At 32.7% G+C, this 21,581-nt stretch overlaps 10 protein-coding genes across 10 annotated transcripts; 8 read left to right on the top strand and 2 right to left on the bottom strand.

Annotated features, from left to right (window-relative positions):
* Positions 1-355: 355 nt before the first annotated feature.
* Positions 356-2,287, top strand: FG379_003486 (ataxin2 related nudix domain (RNA processing phosphatase ATpase domain); the record flags this gene model as incomplete). The annotated part of the gene is made up of 1 exon (XM_067329115.1): positions 356-2,287. One exon carries the CDS (start codon positions 356-358, stop codon positions 2,285-2,287), a length of 1,932 nt encoding a protein of 643 aa, XP_067185292.1.
* A 307-nt stretch (positions 2,288-2,594) lies between these two features.
* On the top strand, positions 2,595-6,398 carry FG379_003485 (SMC3 SMC type chromosomal ABC ATpase; the record flags this gene model as incomplete). Its single annotated transcript, XM_067329114.1, has 1 exon — positions 2,595-6,398. One exon carries the CDS (start codon positions 2,595-2,597, stop codon positions 6,396-6,398), a length of 3,804 nt encoding a protein of 1,267 aa, XP_067185291.1.
* Positions 6,399-6,441: 43 nt separating this feature from the next.
* FG379_003483 (uncharacterized protein) lies at positions 6,442-7,281 on the bottom strand (the record flags this gene model as incomplete). The annotated part of the gene is made up of 1 exon (XM_067329112.1): positions 6,442-7,281. One exon carries the CDS (start codon positions 7,279-7,281, stop codon positions 6,442-6,444), a length of 840 nt encoding a protein of 279 aa, XP_067185289.1.
* A 1,049-nt stretch (positions 7,282-8,330) lies between these two features.
* FG379_003482 (clathrin assembly) lies at positions 8,331-9,686 on the top strand (the record flags this gene model as incomplete). Its single annotated transcript, XM_067329111.1, has 1 exon — positions 8,331-9,686. The coding sequence occupies one exon, from the start codon at positions 8,331-8,333 to the stop codon at positions 9,684-9,686; it is 1,356 nt and encodes a 451-aa protein (XP_067185288.1).
* A 795-nt stretch (positions 9,687-10,481) lies between these two features.
* Positions 10,482-11,441, top strand: FG379_003481 (uncharacterized protein; the record flags this gene model as incomplete). Its single annotated transcript, XM_067329110.1, has 1 exon — positions 10,482-11,441. One exon carries the CDS (start codon positions 10,482-10,484, stop codon positions 11,439-11,441), a length of 960 nt encoding a protein of 319 aa, XP_067185287.1.
* Positions 11,442-12,013: 572 nt separating this feature from the next.
* FG379_003480 (RAD24 Rf-C activator 1 AAA+ ATpase) lies at positions 12,014-14,089 on the top strand (the record flags this gene model as incomplete). Its single annotated transcript, XM_067329109.1, has 1 exon — positions 12,014-14,089. The coding sequence occupies one exon, from the start codon at positions 12,014-12,016 to the stop codon at positions 14,087-14,089; it is 2,076 nt and encodes a 691-aa protein (XP_067185286.1).
* A 159-nt stretch (positions 14,090-14,248) lies between these two features.
* Positions 14,249-15,481, top strand: FG379_003479 (methionine adenosyltransferase; the record flags this gene model as incomplete). The annotated part of the gene is made up of 1 exon (XM_067329108.1): positions 14,249-15,481. The coding sequence occupies one exon, from the start codon at positions 14,249-14,251 to the stop codon at positions 15,479-15,481; it is 1,233 nt and encodes a 410-aa protein (XP_067185285.1).
* A 121-nt stretch (positions 15,482-15,602) lies between these two features.
* Positions 15,603-16,556, top strand: FG379_003478 (TPR repeat; the record flags this gene model as incomplete). Its single annotated transcript, XM_067329107.1, has 1 exon — positions 15,603-16,556. One exon carries the CDS (start codon positions 15,603-15,605, stop codon positions 16,554-16,556), a length of 954 nt encoding a protein of 317 aa, XP_067185284.1.
* Positions 16,557-16,629: 73 nt separating this feature from the next.
* FG379_003477 (uncharacterized protein) lies at positions 16,630-18,102 on the bottom strand (the record flags this gene model as incomplete). The annotated part of the gene is made up of 1 exon (XM_067329106.1): positions 16,630-18,102. One exon carries the CDS (start codon positions 18,100-18,102, stop codon positions 16,630-16,632), a length of 1,473 nt encoding a protein of 490 aa, XP_067185283.1.
* A 1,699-nt stretch (positions 18,103-19,801) lies between these two features.
* Positions 19,802-21,541, top strand: FG379_003476 (uncharacterized protein; the record flags this gene model as incomplete). The annotated part of the gene is made up of 1 exon (XM_067329105.1): positions 19,802-21,541. The coding sequence occupies one exon, from the start codon at positions 19,802-19,804 to the stop codon at positions 21,539-21,541; it is 1,740 nt and encodes a 579-aa protein (XP_067185282.1).
* Between the last annotated feature and the right edge of the window lie 40 nt (positions 21,542-21,581).

The raw sequence follows: 21,581 nt of genomic DNA, 5'->3' as shown, positions 1-21,581 counted from the left end.
TCTTTTTTTATTCATAAAACCAAATATAATAAAGTTAGAATCAATATTTGTATAAATAAAAAAAGTAAAAATAAACAATGATGGACAAATTCTAAAATAAACAATGGGTTTTTGGAGTGATAAATACACTTAAAATAATATTATAATCAAAAATGTTGTCTATCACAAATGAAAACATCAGAGATTTGTAACATATCACTGCTAAATCGTCATTCAATCTTTCTTTTGTAAACTGTACAAGTTCTGACACGGAAAGGAGAAAAATGACAAAAAAGGCGCCTAATGTTCCCGCAATAAAAAAAAATCTATCCCGTTTATTGATTAAACAACGAATAATTAGAACCATATTTCATTGATGGATCGGTTGGTTGAGAGTCTTTCTCATGTATTATCAAAGGGAAAAGATTATAGAAGCAATGATTTTGTTGTTGACTACTTGAATAGTGATAATTTCAATATCCATCCACAATCCCAGAAATCTAGCTTTTGCGCAAATTTACCGGATATAAATAAATACTCCAGTATTTATGGGAGAAAAACCACTGTAGGGTCAGATCCAATAACAAGTAAAAATGTTGCCCACGTAAGACAGCCACTACAATTCGATATAGAATCTGATGAGTTTCAAAGTCACAGGAAACAGTTAAAAGACGATCATTTAAAAAACTCCAGTAGTCCTTCCAAAAAACCTTCAGCTATTCGAGAATCAAAGTCAACTTTGAACAATTCGAAGTTAGGATCTGAGGATATATCAAAATTAATAAAGAATGATACTTTACACAGCTTTAAGACACTGGAAAACACAGAAGATGAGAAAAGAACCATTTTTGATATCGCAATAAAGTATTCTCCTGAAGATATTACTTTGTCAAAGGTTAGAGGTGTATTTATGGATCGCTATAGCAGGGACTCATTGTCACATATTCAAACAGAAGTTAAAAAGGGTGAGCATAAAAAGTGTATAAACGGCGAATTAAGGACAGCTTTCAAGAATGTAGATGCTGAGACTGCCTATAGGGACATTGAAGAAGCGTTTTCTCAAGCAATTGATGACTGTTATGCAAGGTTCTTTACTAATCTTCCAGTAAACTTGCTTGAGGATGCAATACATCTCTATTTTCAAATTCAAGCTGCATATTGGTGGTATGAGGATATGTGGTATGATAAATATTCACATATTTTACCTAAGCTTTCGTTGCGCGTTTTTGGACAATTTGTTGCTGAAGACTGTCCAATTTTACGACACTTTGTTTCATCTCCAGAGGAGCATGACAAATTCCTTTTAAATTGGAAGCGCTATTGTAAGACTATTCCTTTGAGGGGTGTAATTCTAATTAACAAAGAACTTTCGAAGTGTGTATTAGTCAAACCATGGAATGGAAGCAAGTTTATGTTTCCAAGAGGTAAGATGGATGAAATGGAGGAGGATAGTTTGTGTGCGATTCGTGAAGCATATGAAGAACTTGGGATTGATGTAACCAAACATTTAAATGATTCACTTTATATAGAAAAATTAGTAGAAGAGCAAACAATAAAGTTGTTTATTATACCTGGTATTGATGAAAATACTCCATTAGAACCAAAGAAGCGAAAGGAGATTTCAGAAATAAGATGGTTTAACCTGACTTCATTGCCAAATTGGCAGTCCTCTGGTTCATCAGCAAGGCAAAAAAAGACTAGGAACAACAATATCCTTGATAGATTCAATAATTTAATTGATGATAGTAGTGAATATTTATCAGACAATGAGAAACAAGAACACCGCCTTTCAGATGACGAATCACAACAGAGTTGTGGGAAGAATAGTGGAAGCTTAAGCAGTAATAAAACTGATTACAATCTTTTCTTTAGAGTTTCACATTTCACGCGGAATCTACGTGGTTGGATTGAAATACTTAAAAAAATTCAATTGGAGAACCCCAATGTTCCGGGTAGCATAATCCCACACTTACCTAAGAACCTAAACCCAGCGGTAGTTAGGAGGTTGCAAAATGCAGATTTAGGTGGGCCTCCTCTATCTACTCTCCCACTATTTGTTAGGGTAAAAACTAAAAACAGCGAAAAGAAGGCAAATTCGTCTTCACTCGCAGTACAAGGAAAGAAAAAGTCAAGACCATCAATTTTAGAAAATGCCTCACGTGACAAAAGGACATTTGGTACAAGAGCAGGATCTGGTTGGAATGTTGAGGCAATGTTCGCTCTGAATGAGGAGAAGTTTGGGGTTAAGTCAACTTTTTCTATTGATGAGTATACAATCCCACTTCCAAAATCAAACGCGAGGAAGTGAAGATTTGTGAAAGAACTTAAGGTATTGGACATGAAAATTTACACCAGAGTTAATTTATTAATTAATTAGTGTTTTGCGTTTAAAACGTATGCATATTTTTTAAATATTAGTTTTTATACCGCTCACAGCACATGCAAGTGAGTTACCGCTACTCCCCACACCAGAATTAATACTGGTATTTCTACATCTCCGTTATCGGGCCCATAAATGCTATATAATTATCTTAAACGACTAGGTAGTTGAAATATATCTGGATTCGATTTCATGGAATTATTTATGGTTTTAGATCTGAAGTATTGGCTTCAAGATGTACATTATAGAACTTCGAATACGTGGCTTTAAGACTTATAGGGATGAAACAATAATATCATTTCATCCAGGATGTAATTGTATTGTTGGCCTTAACGGAAGTGGGAAATCAAATGTTTTAGCCGCAGTCCAATTCCTACTTTCCGGTAACTTCGGAACCACCATAGCTGAGAAACGCTCTTTATTACATGAAGGATTGGGCTCCCCTGTCTCAGAAACATCAGTTGAAATTTTACTTGACAACGTTGGGCGCAGACTTTCTATGTATGACGAAGACATTGTTTCTATCAAGAGAACCTTTAATAACTCCTCTCAGAGGGAAGATTGGCATATTTGTGGTAGGAATGTCACGAGGAAAGACTTTGACTCTATATTGGAAAGTTGTGGTATCTCAAGGAATAATCCGTACTTTATTGTTAGACAAGGTAAGGTAACTGAACTTGCCACAATGTCTGATATTTCGAGGCTGCGTCTTTTGAAAGAAATTGCAGGTACGAGAATATATGATGAGAGAAGAGAGGAAAGTATGCGTGTATTGCTAGAGACAGAAACAAGAAAGATGAAAGTCGATTCCGTCTTCAATGATATTCAGAAGCGCATTGACATCTTAAAAGATGAGCAACAAGAATTCAATGCTTTTATGACTCTGGATAGAAGGAGAAGAGCACTTGAATATATTATTACTGAATTTGAATGGGAAGATGCCAGTAAGGGCGAACAGGACTGCTTTGAAAAAATAACTCAGGTGCGTGAACAACTAAGTGTATCCGAGGCTAATCTCAGAGGAATAGAGACGAAATCACAGGAACTTCATGATAGAAAGACAAAGATTGAATTTGAATTAGAGGAATTAGAAAATGAAAAAAAAGCAGTTCAAAACGTTATTTCTCATTATTCAGAATTGAAGGTTGACTTTGACGTTGAGAAGAACACGCAAAAAACAAATTTGAAATTATCTAATTTAGATAAGTGTGAAGATGAGTCAAAGAGAAGAATTAATGAACTCGAAATAAAGATTGCAGAAGTAACGATGCAAAGAGACAAAATGAAGTCAGATTACAGCACTATGTTAAAGAGAAGAGACATATTGAGACATAAAGAATCAAGTTTAATATCGAAACATGATGAAACAAAATTTTCGACAACAGAGGAAAGAAATAAGGCATTAAAGTTAAAAATAGATAGTTACAATGTTGATAGAGACAAACTAGAAGCACATTTAGTTTCTATAAGAAAATCGCTGGATGATAAAAGTTGTGAACTTAATGTGCTGAATGACTCTATTTCAAGACTAAGGGATGACTACGCATTGTACAAACAAAATTTTGAATTGATTTTAAGAAAAATAGAGGAAAACCTTAGAGACAAACAAAATATTCTTGAAAAGAAGCACGAAATAAATAAATTTTTGCATCAGAAAACGAGTAGATTGAAATCACTAAACAATCAAATAACCGATTTTGAGAAGATTATTGATGGTCAAGTTAAACATTCTGTAAGAAAAGGTTTGGCACTTGCTCAAAAGTTTTGTGAGGTTAGGAATATTGCATGGGGATTAAATGGTTCTCATGAATCTAATGATCTACTTATTTTTGGAACAATATTGGAAAATATAGATGCTGAAGAGGTTTATGCAGTTGCTATTGAGGTTGCAGCCGGAAACAATCTTCATAATTTGATAGTTCGAAATAAATCTATAGCATCGGAAATACTATTGTTCATCAAAGCAAATAACAAATCTGTTAATCTTGACGAAAAATACGAATCAAATTACTCTATTGTTTTGACGCCCATAGATGATATAAATAATTTTAACTTGGATATTTCGAAATGTAATATTAATCATGAAGGTGCAATACCAATGATAAATATATTGAATTTCGATGAAACTTTGCGAGTGGTGATTGAACAGGTATTTGGGAATTATTACATTGTAGAGAATTTGGATATTGGTAAAACTCTAGTGGAAAAATATGGTGTTAATTGCGTAACATTGGAGGGTGATGAATGGAATAATAAGGGTTGTATAAAGGGAGGGTATCGTAAATGCAGTTTCGGGAAGAATTCAAATGTTATTGCTTCGTATAAAACTCACAGGAATCTTTTATGTGAAAAAACTTTATTAAACTCGGAAATTTATGAGTTTACTGAGGAACTCAAGGTAATTGAAGACAAAATTAATGACATGACTAGAAATAAGGAAGAGTTGTTGAATGAGAAGGAGTACTTGTCGTCGAAAATCTTAAAGACTAGAGAAATGATTCATCTTTCAGAAAATAATTTTAGAAATATGAAATCGCTCATTAATAAGATAAATGAAGAGGAAGAAAAGATTTTGGCGAGTATCGACGTTGTGCAGACTTATGTTACTGAATTAGAAAGAGAATCTAAGCAAAAGTTTCTTTCTAGAGGATTAACAGATAAGGACGAAAATTACTTAAGGGATGTTATTGAACAATTGAGGACATTGGAGCACTTTGATATCCCAAAAATAGAAAGAGAATTGTCAGAAATAACTAATACCATTGAAAAGCACCAAGTACATTTAAATACACTTTATGATGATTACTATTGTATTCAAGAGGAAAAGTGTGAAGAGGATATTAAATTTAAGAATGGTTACGACCTTGATATGGAATTTTCCCTTGAATACGATAGAATATTATCCGAATCAAATGAACGGCTTTCAGAAATAAACAACAATCTTAATTCCAAAATACAAAAAATGACACAGATAAATATAGATATTGAATCCGTTTCCAATAAGGAACAAGGTTCTTTGGAGCAACAAAAGGATTTGAAAAATATGCTCAGTATTTTGGAAAAGAAATATAACACTTACAAGTCCACAAAAGAATCCATATTGCTTGAGAGAACAAAGAAGTCGTGCAATACCTTTTCTGAAGTCAACATACCAAAAGACAGAAATAAAATTTATAAGGAGTTGCAAGATATTAAAAGAAAGTTATCAGAAGAATTTAAAGTTGTTAATAGGAAGGTAATCATGGAATTAGACCAATTTATTCAGGAGTACACTGACCTTTCTGATCGCCACAATGAGTTGGGTTCAGCGTTGTCTTCTGTACAGGACCTAATTGAAGTTCTTGACTTAAAAAAAGAAAAAACACTTCTAAAGACTTTTGAAGAGATAAACTTCTATTTTAGTCAGGTTTTCAGAGAGCTTATACCCACTGGAGACGCAAAACTTATTTTAAAGCTATCTAAAGGACATGGGGATGAGAATCATTGTGTTAATCAGCTAGTAGGTGATGTTGATTCAAATATCTATTTGACTGAGAAGAAGAACAAATTTTCTAAAACTAATAGTATAACTGACAACAATTCATTGTTTGGGGTTGGAATAAAAGTTACATTTCAATTTGGAAATGCAGGTTCCAAAGTAAATCCACAAAATTTGGGGAACAAATCAAATAATCTTAATGGGAGTTATTACTCCCTAAACCAATTAAGTGGTGGTCAGAAAACCCTTGTTGCAATAGCATTGTTGTTTGCTATTCACAGAGCGGATCCAGCACCATTTTACTTATTGGACGAGGTAGATGCTGCACTTGATGATCAATATCGCTGGTCTGTTGCAAATTTGATTCAGAAACAATCCATTTCAACGCAATTTATAGTGACAACATTTAGGCCACAAATTCTTGAAATATCTAACAAATTCTTGCAGGTTTCGCAAATAAACAGATCAAGTTTCGTAAAAGAAATTTCGAGGCAACAGGCGTTGGAGTTACAACAGGAGCAGAATCAACAAAAAACAATTACGGCTTCCTCAACTGATTAATTCATCAATTTAGGTCTTGAGTGTAATACAATAGGGTAACACATTATTTATCTAAGTTTATAATATTCAATATGTTGTCACTATGTTCCTGTTCTATTTCAAGCCTCTTTAGGAGAAATTCTTCCTCTCTTGAAAAAAGCGAAATTGCATGTGTAAATAACCTCTTGTCTTCATCAGACCCAATGATATGATTTTCACTCAAAATATTTGCCTCTTGGAGTTTCTCAGATAGTTCCACAGAAGGAAGTGATCCTAAAGTTGGATCTACAATTGTGTGGGATACTAAATCGCCTAATTCTTCAATTATACTAGTGAATCTTCTTTCCTTATCCCTGTTTAGTTCTTTAAGTAAGTTTAATGTATATTCGTGTGTGTAACTAGGATATTTTGAATTAAATTCTGGCACAGTACCCAAATGGGGCAGGATGGGGTACACTCCTCTTACTGCATCTTTATACATCAGTTCAAGTCCAAATTTCAACTTGTTTATTCTATTATCTGATTTACATCTTGAAACTAATAGTCTTTCGAGGCATTCATCGTTTATCTCCCAACTATTCAGTACTCTTCCTTGAGCTTGTATTATTTTATCTTTAAATCCCCCTTGACATATAAGTAATTCTATATCCTTGATAGATTCTTCTGAATGGTATTTGATTGATTTTCTGATTGTGGTGATTATGTGGGCTAGTTCTATCATAATAGGGTAAACCTCATTGGAAATTGATATCAAAATGTCGCCTAGTTCATCATTTGTGAGATTGTATCTGGTATATCTTTTTTTTTTATCACGAGTAAAGTACCAAACAATAGATAATGCTGCCGTAACAAGCCCTAATGTTGTTATAGTTTCAGATTTCTTTTTACTATAACCACTATTCATGCTTCCAAATCCAAAGTTGACAAAATGTGACGAGGGCGCCAGTATTGGCATTGTAAAATTTATTGTCAATATAAGAAATAAATTTCAATGTTCTTTAAAATAAAATTACCACTAATTACATAGAAATTTGAAATAATATCAAAATTTATATTGTTAAAATTATCATGTGTATGTATTTTTTCAATTGTCACTCCAGAAGTAAATGAATTAAAAAAATGATGATTATCGCCATTTGTCATGCGATTCAAACTTGAAGATACAATCTTCATTGGAATAAATACCTCAAATTAAATAACTATGAATGTCAAGAAAGCATAGTAACTTTTTTTTACCAGTAGTTATTTTGTTAATTTGGTACTATTCATCTTTAATAGTTCATATTAATTATTTTATTATCAAACTCTAATCAATGTAACCTCCTACTCACGATTTTGTGAATAATTATTTAAATATAATACAAACTTATTTGTATTTGGCATTAACCATACGTGTTATTGTCGCATATAGAAATTCCAATAAGTTTGAATATACACCCGGATTTTAAATAGTATGTTATTGAATTTATATATTATTACCTTAGGTTTTCTATTTTTTTAGAGCAAAACAACTTTTAGAAAATATATATTTATTTGAACTAGGTAAAAAAATTATGCTCTCTTTAAACAGTTGTTGAAGTCGTATCTACTCGATTCGATGCTTATAATATAACAATAAATTGTAATAATCTACATAGTTATACCATTTCCAATAATAAGGTAAATAATGCATAATTTAAACAAAATCAAACATCAATAAGATAACTGTAGTAAAATAATCACATTTGAAAATACCTTCATTAAAAGAACAGAAATAGTCAAAAAAAATTATAGCAAAAACGATTCCTCAATTAAACACATTTCAAATTTTATTCGGAGGTTAATTATTTAATTGAAAAAATAGTTATTTTTTAAATCAAAATTATTAGCAGTATATTGTTCCCTTAGAGAATATTCACGAGTGCGGTTACAAAATATTTTTTTTAGCAAAAAGAAATATTTTATTAATTTGAAATGATTGGAATTTCGGCACTTTTTATTTTGGACATTAATGGAAAGTCAATTATTGGAAGGAACTATAAGAGCGATATTTCAGAAGTATCTGCTTTGGAAATCTTCCAACAAAATGTTATTGAACAAGAGGAATCATTACGGAGACCCATTTTTTCTTGTAGAATGGTCACATATTGTTGGGTAAAATATAATAACTTGTATTTGCTGTCACTTACGAGAAGCGACTCAAATGCAATAATGATTGTGACATTCCTGTATAAACTCGTAGAAATATTGAAGGAGTACTTCAAAACTCTTGAAGAGGAGAGTATAAGAGATAACTTTGTTGTAATTTACGAGTTGTTAGATGAAATAATGGACAATGGATTTCCACAGATGACTGAAGTAAAAATATTGCGAGAATATATAAAAAATGAAGCCCATGAACTTTCATCGGCATCAGTCTTAGTATCGAATAAAATCAATTCACTTTCAACTGCGAAACCACCATCTGCCCTTTCAAACGTAATTTCGTGGAGGCCGGACGGAATAAAACATAAAAAAAATGAAATATTTCTCGATGTGATTGAAAAAGTTAATATGATTATTTGTTCCAATGGAGATGTTATTAACTGCGAAATTGTTGGTACCCTGACAATGAAGAGCTATTTATCTGGAATGCCAGAACTGAAACTTGGACTAAATGACAAACTTAGTGATGCATCTATCTCAGGAAGTAGTGGGCGTGAATCTGCATCAAATAGCAACCGTTCTGGTAAAAACAAATGTTTGGATATAGAAGACATAAAATTTCATCAGTGTGTGAGATTAGCAAGGTTCGAAAGTGACAGGACTATTTCTTTTATTCCTCCAGACGGCCAATTTGAACTTATGAGTTACAGACTCACACCATCACCTACTCTAAAACCCCTTTTTAAGGTTGATGTAAATGTCGAGTGTTTAAGTAGCACACGAATAAAATATAACATAAAGGTTAAGGGGCAATACAAAAGTAGAAGTGTTGCAAAAAACACAGAAATTCGTATCCCAGTTCCAAATGATGTTGTTATCCCGACATTTAAGACTTCAATTGGTACAGTAAAGTATGTTCCTGAAAAGGATATTATACTTTGGAATATAAAAACTTTCTCTGGTCAAAAAGAATATACAATGACCGCTCTGTTTGATCTTCCTTCTGTTGTGAATGAATCGAACGCATGTAAAAGACCTGTAACAGTACACTTTGAGATCCCTTACTTCACTATTTCAGGTTTAACTATTAGATATTTGAAAATCACGGAGAAGAGTGGTTATCAAGCCTTACCATGGGTGAGATATATCACACAAAATGGGAATTTCGAGATCAGAATGCCATAGGTGGCCCTACTAGACGACTCTAAGCGACAATCACTAATTCAGATATAATACTTCATATGGTTTAAAAACAAGTTAGGAGCCGAACAGAGAACGATATATATACATATTAGTCATAGGAAATAATTGTTTACTAGTCTTAGCCGAGATTGTCATAAGAACTGTTTAGCTGTTTTTTAACATGTCAAATGATAATTACTTCCGAAATGACACGCACCTAAGGCTTATATAAACTAAAGTGTATTGAACATACATTCAAACCGAGTCTTTTGCAACAGAACATAGATAATTTATGTTAGAAATTGAGACTTAAGTTACGAGAAACTTATTCCTTTTAATAAAATGTTGATTTACGCGCCTTATGTATCTCTTAAGCACGCGTATAAAGCGGTAGAATTACGAAATGTTATCAGTAGTAGAAAAAAAATTGAAGCAAAGCCAATCGCCGATTTAGCCGGGTATACGAGGTTTTTAATTAAATACTTAAATTGGCTAATTTAAATTCGATATTTGAAAAAGAAGATCTCCGATTACATAGGAGAATATCCTTCAGAGGACACCAGAACTTTAAAAATAGTGCTTTTTCTTGACATTATTTTATATATTTATCACTTATCTAACATAGCAGCTTTTTCTAATTTTCTATAGTTCAAGCAAGTAAGACCTGCACACTTAGAAACATCCCATCAATTAAATGCCTGTAAGAGGAGAATATCTTTAACTGAAAATATATGTTTATATAACCACAATTAAAATATTAAAAATACTACCAGGTACAGGGAGACTTCATTATTTTGAATGGCACCGATTTCACCAGTTTCAATATCAGGAACTACAAATGGTTCAAACGCTGATATTGATGTCGACTCAATCATAGCGAAGTTATTGGAGGTACGTGGTTCAAGGCCAGGGAAGCCCGTTCAGTTAACTGAGAAGGAAATACGTGGAATATGTATTAGATCTCGTGAAATTTTTATGAGCCAGCCAACCTTGTTAGAATTAGATGCTCCAATAAAAATATGTGGTGATATCCATGGCCAGTACTATGATTTATTAAGGTTGTTTGAATATGGTGGCTTTCCACCAGATACGAATTACCTATTTCTTGGTGATTATGTCGACAGAGGTAAACAAAGTCTGGAAACAATTTGTTTGTTATTTGCATATAAAATAAAATATCCAGAGAACTTTTTTTTGCTTAGAGGAAATCATGAATGTGCTTCTATTAATAGAATATATGGATTCTACGACGAATGTAAACGGAGATACAATGTGAAGTTGTGGAAAACGTTTACGGATTGCTTCAACTGTTTACCTGTTGCTGCAATTATTGATGAAAAGATACTATGCATGCATGGTGGTTTGTCTCCAGAACTACATAAACTTGATCAAATTAGAAAAATAGAAAGGCCAACAGATGTTCCTGATACTGGATTACTTTGTGATCTGTTATGGTCTGATCCCGAGAAAGATGTGCGAGGATGGGGGGAGAATGATAGAGGTGTTTCTTTTACTTTCGGCCACGACGTAGTTGAAAAGTTTCTTAGAGATCATGATATGGATTTAATATGCAGGGCCCACCAGGTCGTTGAGGATGGCTACGAATTTTTCGCCAAGAGGCAGTTAGTCACCCTCTTCTCTGCTCCAAATTATTGCGGAGAGTTCGACAATGCAGGTGCAATGATGTCTGTAGATGAGACACTTATGTGCTCCTTCCAAATTCTGAAACCAGTTGAGAAGAAAAAACTTAATACATGATTATTATACATTGATAATGATTATAATATACAGTTTTATCTCAAGTAGTTAAGAAACACTAATATTTTATTACTTTTTGGTTGTTTTTATTTATTGTCGAAATGAACTATTGTGTGTCAACATCTTCCCCTTACTATGTTTTTTTATATACTGAAAGATTAGATACTAACTTTCTTCTTGTAAATCCAACTAGGCAAATTGAAAAATAGTTTTGTTTCGTGTATTTATAATTGATAACTTTAACACTAATATTCAATTATTTGACATAGAGTTGGTTACGCTCACGACAGTACCAAGTTTATTTATGCAATATAACTTCATATTAGATTATTGAATCTATTTTGTTGTCACAAATTCTCCTCCTCGCTTTCAATCTATAAAATCTAGTACATCACATTTAATAAATTGCAAGGTTTTCCCTCTAATTCAAAACTCGGCGCCTTAAAAAAAAGCCTAATGTAAATTATCGATACAGTTACATCCACGAGGTTTGTATTTCTTTTGTGATTCAAAGATCCGGATGTATCATGTTCACGCTCTTTAGACATCTATTAATATTTATATGACTCTACATGTCACTCTGGACAAAAGAATATGAGCCGTCAACTGCTCAAGAATTAGTCGTAAATAAAGCAAAAATACTAGAAATTAGTGGTTTTCTTACTGATGCGTTTAACATAGGAAATAATGAAGCAAATAAAAGAAATATTCTCATAATCTATGGGCCGAATGGATGCGGAAAAACTACACTACTTCGCTGTCTTTGTAAAAAAATGGATATAAATGTTTTAGAATGGGAAACACCATTTGGTCTTAAAGAAGGACTAGGTACTAGTTTTCTCCGTTTTATAACCAACTCAACATTCTTTCCAACCTTTCACACTGAATCTAAGGGATTGGTCCTCATAAAGGAATTTCCAAATACGCTTGTTCAGCATAATAGACAAATCCTAGATGAAATTAGGCAGTTCTTATCTAGTTATAACCAAAGATTGGAGTGTAAAGTTCCAATAGTATTTATTTCAACTGAAAGTAAGGCAGATAGAAGCTTTTTAAAACTTATTCTCCCTGGAAATTTTGATATTCTTGAGGAGAAGCCAAAATCAAAAATTAAATATAACTTGAATGTAAAAATTAAATTGGTGAAATTAAACCCCATTCCATCTACTGTCTTAAGGGCGAAATTAAAACAAATATTAAAACAAAAAAATATTTATATTGGAATATCTGAAGATTATTTAGTAGAGCAGGTTTGCCATGCTTCAAATGGTGATTTGTCACACGCCATTAACCTTCTGCAACTTCTTTTCATTGAACATCACAAAATACAAACCACTAGAAATATTGTTGGCGGATGTATTCCATCTAATTCATATATTTCAAAAAAAAAAAGGTGCAAAGAATTCTCAAATGATATTTATGAGACCTATTTAAGCGAAAATAATTATTTTGTTTTTGGTAAAGAACAAACATACAATATATTTCGGACAATCGGAAAGATATTGTATAATAAACGTGATCAAACTGACAACTCAGGCTTTATTGAAAGATTTGATAAGTTTAACAAAAGATACAAGAGTGATGAACCTACCGAAGTTTACCCCATGAACTCTAACTCTGGAAGTGAGGAAAAACATGACAATCTTCGAATTTGTTATTATCGGGGGTTTGAAGACTACGGCAAATTTTTCATTGATTCACTGAAGGACAAGAAAAAATTAATAAGTAGAGGAAAAATTTCATTCGATTTAGAAAGTGTGTTGACGCATTCTGGGAATGACGAAGAAACACTTATTTTGTTTCTTCAGGAAAATTACATCCCTTTTATTGGTAACAGTGTAGACGTAATTGAATGTTCTGAAATATTCTCTTGGTCAGACAATATTTTAAGGATGTTGCCGAATAATGAAGAGCATTTACATCTACTTGTTTTATCATGTATTTCAAGAACAATTTTATATTTTAATTCATCCCCTATAAACCCATGCTCAGCTAGTCACAAAGTGCAAACCGACGAAAAAATAGGTTTTACAAATAACCTTTTTTCAAAAAGCAGCAGTTTAAACAGTTCTATTTATGTTGGAAATGATGAAAATTATTCGAAAGCATATTCTAGTAAATCCACATTTAGATGGCATCCAAAAAAACCCTTTTACAAAACATTCGTTTCTGATTCAAGAAGCATAAAAGAGGAGTTTCAAATTGCGATAGGTGACACGATACACTTCAATGCCTATCTTAATACAACAAATTATTCTAGTTTCAGTAAAGTGCTTTTCATTGATATTTTTCCATACCTGAACTGTATATTTCTCCAAGGTAACAATAAACCCAATAATTCATCCCCTTATTTCAATAATAAATTTCTTAGTTTAGTAAGAAGCAGTATTAGATACACAAAGTACATTTCATCATCACGTGATACTCTTTTAGACGAATTCAATATACATTCTAGTAAAAACCTAGACACTGCTATTGGGGAGTACCTTAGCGATGAGCAGTTGGTTAGTATACTGGAGACATGTGAGGCTGATATTTACAATTTATTCGAATCGAAGGCACAAAACACATGTGACTTAAATATAACAAATAGATATAATTTTGAAAGCATCGTCTCATCAGATGATTCAATAGATGATAACTTCTAATAATTACATTTAGTACCCGCTTTTTTAATCGTCTTAAAGTATTAATTTTTCCTGGCGGTAACCAACATGTATTGCTCGAAAAATTATATAATAGATTCAATGCAATGAGATTATGTCTTCTAATTCAACTAAATATATAAAAAGGTTCAGATATTAATAATGTGTAACAACCAGCTTACAAGGGCTAGTACATTCAATTCTAATATTTCTATTTCTAGTGAGGAATTCTTGTTTTCCTCTGAATCTGTTTGCAGTGGCCATCCAGATAAGCTTTGTGATCAAATTTCTGATGCAATTCTAGACTCATGTATAGAACAGGATCCAGATAGCCGTGTTGCATGTGAAGTATGTACAAAAACAGGGTTTATCATGGTTTTTGGAGAGATCACAACTAAAGCAAAAGTTAATTACGAGGAAATTGTTCGCGAGACAGTAAAAGAAATAGGGTACGATTCAGAGAAAAAGGGTCTCGATTATAAAACTATGGAGGTAATAATAAAATTGGACCAGCAAAGTAGTGAAATTGCTAATTGTGTATGCTCATCTAATATTGATGATTTTGGAGCAGGCGACCAAGGGACAATGTTTGGATACGCAACAAATGAAACAGAAGAATTAATACCTTTGACTCACTTATTAGCCACTTCAATTACAAGAAAATTGGATGAAATAAGAAAATGTAATACAGACAATTGTTCTAATTGGATTGGGCCGGATGGAAAAGCGCAAGTAACCGTAGAATATGTTTGTAGACAAAACGAAATAATCCCAAAGAGAATACACACAGTCTTGGTTTCAATTCAACACGACGAGAGAGTATCTAATGACGAGATTAGAAGCTTTGTTATAAAAAATGTGTTACAAGAAGTTTGCCCTCAAAAACTTATAGACGATCAAACGAAAATATTAGTTAATCCATCCGGTAAATTTACAATTGGTGGCCCTGCTGCAGATGCTGGATTAACAGGTAGAAAAATAATCGTAGATACTTATGGAGGTTGGGGAGCTCATGGTGGTGGAGCCTTCAGTGGAAAGGATCCAACAAAAGTTGATAGATCGGGTGCATATATGGCTCGTTTGGTTGCAAAATCAGTTGTTCACTCTAAAATGTGTAGTAGGTGTCTAGTTCAAGTTTCATATGGAATTGGTATTACAAAACCATTATCCCTCTATATAAATACATTTGGCACGGCAAAAAATGGAGTGACAGATTCAGAACTTCTAGAAATCATTAGTGAAAACTTTGATTTTAGACCTAGTGCCATAATTAAATCTCTGAACTTGAGGTCACCAATTTACAGAAAGACTGCAACTGGAGGGCACTTTGGTCGTTCGGAAAAAGAGTTCCTTTGGGAACGTCCTGTATTTCTATTTCAAAAAAGACAAAAATAATACGGATACTTTATTTAGTTCTGAGTATTTTTCTTCCTAAATAGAAAGTCAGAATTAAGTACATTTTAGGCGGTTAGTGAAAATTTTTTTAGGATAAAATTTTGTATATTTTATCTTTATGATGAATGCAATAGGATTAGTTCACAATGCACAGGAATGTCTGACTAGATTTCCTCCGGATTATGAGGAGGCAAGCAAGCTTCTTGAGAGAGCTTACCAATTGGAACCAAAAAATAGCTTTGTATTGTCAGTATATGGAGAATTCATGATGGCAATTGGTGAACTTGAAAAAGGTAGAGCACTTATTGAAGAAAGTATAAGTGTGGACCCAAGTGATGACCACATTAAATATTTCAATCTTGGGCAGATTCTTGAAGGTGAAGAGTCACTTTTTATCTGGAAAAAGGGGATAGAAATACTAATAAATAAATTACGCATTATGGAGGCAAATAGCCCAGAGGACTTTTCAAATGAACAGTTATATTTTTTGAAGAACCAACTATGCAGTGCCTTTTGTGCAGTCATTGAATTATATATGACAGATTTATGTGACAATGAAGATGCCGAGACTGAAATACAAAAATACCTGGAGAAATCGGAGAAAATAGACAAAGATCACTTCGAGACCCTTTGCTGTAAACTGAGCTACCTAAAAACTATAGACGATATAGATGAATCAAAAAAATGTGTTTCTAGAATTAGAGAACTTCTATATAGTAGATATGGCTTAAATTTGGAAGACCCAATTAACGATGATAGCCTTCTCCAGTTGCCAGAGTACTCTGTGCGCTTAAACTTATCTAGGACATTGATAGATCTAAACGAGACCGAGTTGGCAGAAGAATTGCTTAATTCGCTCTTAACTGAAGACGAAGAAGATTGGCAGGTCTGGTACCTTCTTTCCTGGTGCTTCTTGGTCTCAGATAATATCTTGAACTCCATTGAATCATTTAATCTATTTAAAAAATATGGAGAAAAACACATTATAGATCTCGAACTCAAAAAACAGTTTAAGCTGGATCTTGAAAATTTAAGACAAAATATAGAAAAAATTCACAAATCTGGAAAGAAATAGGTGTATATGTAGATTGTATTTAATTAAATCCTGTTCAGCCTTTGACTTAATATACAATATAAGTTTGTTTACACTATGAATTTTTTGGCTCCATAAACTTGTTCGTATTGCTTTTTATTCTATCTATCATTACCCATCTCAAAGCGTCCCCACGCCCTACATAGAAAAGTTCCCAAGCGACCTTAGTTGAGGGTGGATCAACTGCAATACGTAGAAGCTCGTTATTATTGTATTTCATTATTGGAGGAGCATTTAGATTTGTGTTGTTATTGAAAAATTTTTCACTAAAATCATCATTTATATTATTTGATGGGCTTTCCCTACTAAAACTCTTTTTTTCTATAATACTATTTTGTGAAGTGCTTAAATCATTTCTTTCATCATTATCTTGTGTTTCTGTGAACCTATTTATTGGTGCAATATTTGAGATCCAAGGTCTAGTTTTTAACAACTCAAACTCAGATTCATACCCATTGTCTGAATTGAAGAGTATCCAATCGTAATTCTGAATATGTGGAGAAATTACATCGGATTTTTTTGATTTCATAGATAAGCCCGCAGAAGGTAAAGGGCATACCTTCACTGTTCTTTTTGAATTTGTAGGTATACACCCTAATTCACTTCTTCCAACTGCAAAGAATCCATCGACGCAAGCTTTTCCTCTGCACTTAAAAGTTGGCCAGGGAACTGATAGGAATGGGATTGTGGAACTCGCAAGTATGCATTCAATCAGGTCATCTTTTGAAGTAAAATCTGAGACAAAGTGTGACTTAGGAACAGGTAAAACCTGTGTATAAGAGATAATGGTTTGCCCACCTTTTTCTGCCCTTTTATTAAGCAATTCAATGGCATTGTCTGGTATTCTTTTGCGAAGTTCGCGTTCAAGCACAATATTTAATCTTCCTGCTGTTCCATTTTTTCTGCAATCTTCATAGAGTGAAATGCAAGCATCCATTGCTTCATAAACACTTATTCCCAATGCACAGCAAACTGCTGCAATTGAACCTCCTGATGCTCCAGAAAGAGGTGTGGAATCCGTTACATAGCCCTGCTCTTGTAACTCCAATATTACTCCAAGATGATACGGAATTAACATTGCGCTTACGCTAAAAGAGAATCCTATCGGTATTTCTTTGTCGCCTATTTTTTCTGGAAGTTTTGGAAAGTCAGGTCTAAGTTGAAATTGCAAATCTTGAATTCCTTCCTCTATTCTTGATGCTAGACGATTAAATACCGCTGAGCCACCCCTCTGAATCTCCTCAAGAGAATTTGGCCAAAAAGAGTAACTTCCAGAATTATGTGTAGATTCAATTTTTTCACTTGATTCGAGCGAAGTACAGACTACCTCTGAATCAACATTCTTTTCAGGATTGCTAGGATTGTAAGTTGATTTATCATTGCTCAATTTCTTGGTGTAGAGATTAAACTTCATTGTCCATGAAGTTTTTTTTTCTCTAGAGTCAAAATTAGATGAGTTAACTTTTAAAATGGATTTTGAATCAATATCAGTTTCATTATAGGAGGTTATCTTTTCACTATTTTGCATAATTTTTATTGTACTTTCAAATCATTTCACACATGTAAACTTCTAAAAATGAATCTTTGATATATTATTCTCCTCCACAATAGTGTGAATATTTTTCTCGTTATAATATTAGTAATTATGTTTCGTTTTATCTAAAAGTTGTTTATTTGCGAAAAGCAATTGGTAGGCGCCTTGAGAAAGCAGAATTTTTAAAAAAATATTTAATATCATGCAATTATGGTACTTGAAAACATATGTGAGTGAGAGAATGTCGATAACACAACTGTTTTTTATTGTCAACCTCCAGCTAATCATCGTTTTGTTTTGCTTTATTGTTGTTAGAAAACTCACTTTTCTTCTCAAAGTTAGATCGGACCATTACAATAAATGGAGAAACCAAGAGAAAATGGCAGGCAACAAGTGATAACGGACCTCTGGAGTCATATCAAAAATACTAAAACAATTGTGCTTTCTTCTATTCTATTTATGTTGGATATTTGGTGAGTGTCTGCAAAGTCTGAAATACCGGTTTCAAATGTTCTGCGATTAAATTAACATTTTAGATTTTGCTCATCGCTTGAATTTGTTAATATTTCAGACAAATGTATTGTGCCTATTTAGAAAACACGATAATTATTTCATTGTATAAATAACCATTAAAATATTAAAGTGTTTCTAATTATTTTCGTGAACAAATTATTTGCTAGCAAAGATAAATACGGTGGTTAATTTTTTTAAATAAGTTTTATACTGGTATCATTATTCGATATAAATTAAAAAACGTCTCAAGTTTACAAAACCTTGAGATTATTTCAAAAACCAACTGACCCTATTATTGAAAATAATTTTTATAAAAAATGAATTAACATAGAATTGTATGAGTTGTTCATTATTTTTTTCCAGGTGATTAGGCGTGCATTTCAAATATTAAATTAACTCTCTTGAATTTAAGGAAAAATAATACAAGTTTATATTATTTTAAATTTAGAAATACTTAATACAAATCTCTTTTTACTTACTTTGTTAATATTCTTTATCAGTTTACGATTATTAATATCTATTAAAATCACCGACAATTTATGATGGTATTGTTTACAGGCTAGTGTAAAATTGAGCTCATTTAACTATAATTATGAGGGAAAACGTTCAACTACTTTTCTATGATTTCTTTCTTGTTTTCAAAAGTGGAAAATGCATAATTTACAAAAAAGCTAAGTATTTAAGATTGTTCTATATTATATGGACTTGTAAGTACTCACTAACAAAATAATGGTTTTGAATACCAAATGAGAGATTAGAAGATAGAGTGCTTAATTATGCAGTAAGACTATTAACAAGACAGATACAAATATTTCTGTAGGTTTTGATTAAATTACTGAGCTACCGTCAAGAAATTGTTCAACAGCTATCTGCAATAACTAAATCAAATATTGGAACAAAGAAAAAATAAACCACTTAATTTTGATTAAAAAAAATCTGATTGGATGCTTTATATATCACTTATGTGTAATTGTCACCTTTGAAACGTAAAGAAAGAAACTTAATTTGTCGGAAATTACGCATAGATTGTCAATTCAATATTTGAAAAATGCAGTTTCGTTCACAAAAAAAAAGTTTTCCGGTTTCTCCCCTCTCCCCCCTCTTCACTTAAGCCTCTTTTAAAACCCTGAAAGTAACTCTTAATATAGATCCTGAAACATTTTCTGGTACTAAATTTAAAATGCAAACTAACAAGGAAGATGACGAGGATGGAAACATAAGTGGTACATCCACAAATATTCACTCTTCAGGTGAAGATATTTCTAGTGGCGTTCTGCATGGCTTTGAATTGATGACAAGTGAAATAAGAGAAATATTCGGTGAACATATAAGAAAGATTGAAAAAAAATTACTGAGCGAATTCGAAAAACTAGAACACGAAAGAACATGTTTTGAGAGGGAAAAGAAATCATTATTTAGGGAAATTGAATGTATTAAGAAATCGGAATATGAAAGAATAAAAAAGCTAGAGAAGGGCATTGAAGAGGAAACGCTAGCGATGAAAAAACTCCTAAATAAAGAGAAAAAAGAAAATTTTAGACAACTACTTGAAGAAAAAGAGTTGTTTAATAAGAAACAACAAGAATTATCGAATTACTGGAGTAATATTGAAAATGAACTGAAGAAAGAAAAGTTAGAAATAGAGAAAATGAAGGAGAAAATTAGTGATATGAGTTCATTGGCAAGGTCTACAATAGAATTAAACGTTGGTGGGACCAAATTTGAAGTCTCAAGAAAAGTATTAACTGAAGGAAAGGCAAAAGGGGGCATATTAGGAAGAATTTATTCTGGTAAAACTTTTGGAATTGAAATAGAAAAAGATAAAAACGGCAATATATTTTTCGATAGGGATCCAGATATATTTAAACAAATATTAAATTATTTAAGAGATGACAAAAAGGCTATTCCACCAGTACTTAATACTGAGGCAAGCCTAAATCTGTTAAGGGAGATGAATTATTTCGAGATAAAATTTTTCGATAATTCATTAATATATGTTTTCGGCGGATCTAATGGAGACAATATACTAGATTCTGCTGAAGTTTTAATGCTGCCATCCACTATTTATGATGGAAAATTTAATATGGAAAATGAGTCAGACGTAGGTTGGAGTATTGTAAGGCCTATGATAACCCCAAGAGCATTTGGTTCTAGTTCAGATATAAACAACTATAATTGTGCTTTATTTGGAGGATATAATAATAAGTGCAGAGCACTTGAAACTATGGAGATTTATGACCCGCTAACAGATTCATGGAGGCAAGGGCCATCAATGTCAACCAAAAGAAGAAACTTGTCATCCATCACTCTCAATGATGGGCGGATTTTTGCGATTGGTGGGTTCGATGGGGAACATATTATTGGGTTAACCGATTTTTACGATCCGAGATCAAAGTATTGGTTACCTGGGCCATCGTTAAATGTTCCTAGATCCTCTTCTTCATGTGTGAAACTGGATCAATACACAGTCGCAATAATTGGGGGTACAAGAGGTGATAGAAGGTTAAAGTCTATTGAGGTGTTTGATGTGAGAAGGAACCAATGGGAATTCATGGATTATATAGAGCTATTAGAAGTCAGGTCTGGTTCTGCCGCATACTCGTTACATGGTACAGTTTGTATATGGGGTGGGGTCGATAGAAATAACAATATCCTGGATTCAGGGGAACTCATAAATGTTATGTTATATTCAAAGGACAATACCACAACTTATAGAAATCCAATGCCACAAGGTCTTACAGATACGAGGATATCTTCAGTAACCTTAAATGACTATACTGCACTAATGTGTGGGGGGCAAACAAGGGATGAAACTGTGGGTGATACTCTATTTTACATTTTTCAAGAGGATAGGTGGGAAAAAGGCCCTAAACTTAATTTTCCGAGATATGGTCATTCAATAACCAGATTGGACATATGAACCATACTTACAAATAATGCTAGGGCTTTTTTTTTTGAGG

The sequence above is a fragment of the Cryptosporidium bovis genome (genome assembly GCF_009768925.1).
Source record: "Cryptosporidium bovis isolate 45015 chromosome Unknown contig_8, whole genome shotgun sequence".
Lineage (NCBI taxonomy): Eukaryota > Apicomplexa > Conoidasida > Eucoccidiorida > Cryptosporidiidae > Cryptosporidium > Cryptosporidium bovis.
This window is presented reverse-complemented; position numbering and strand designations above follow the sequence as displayed.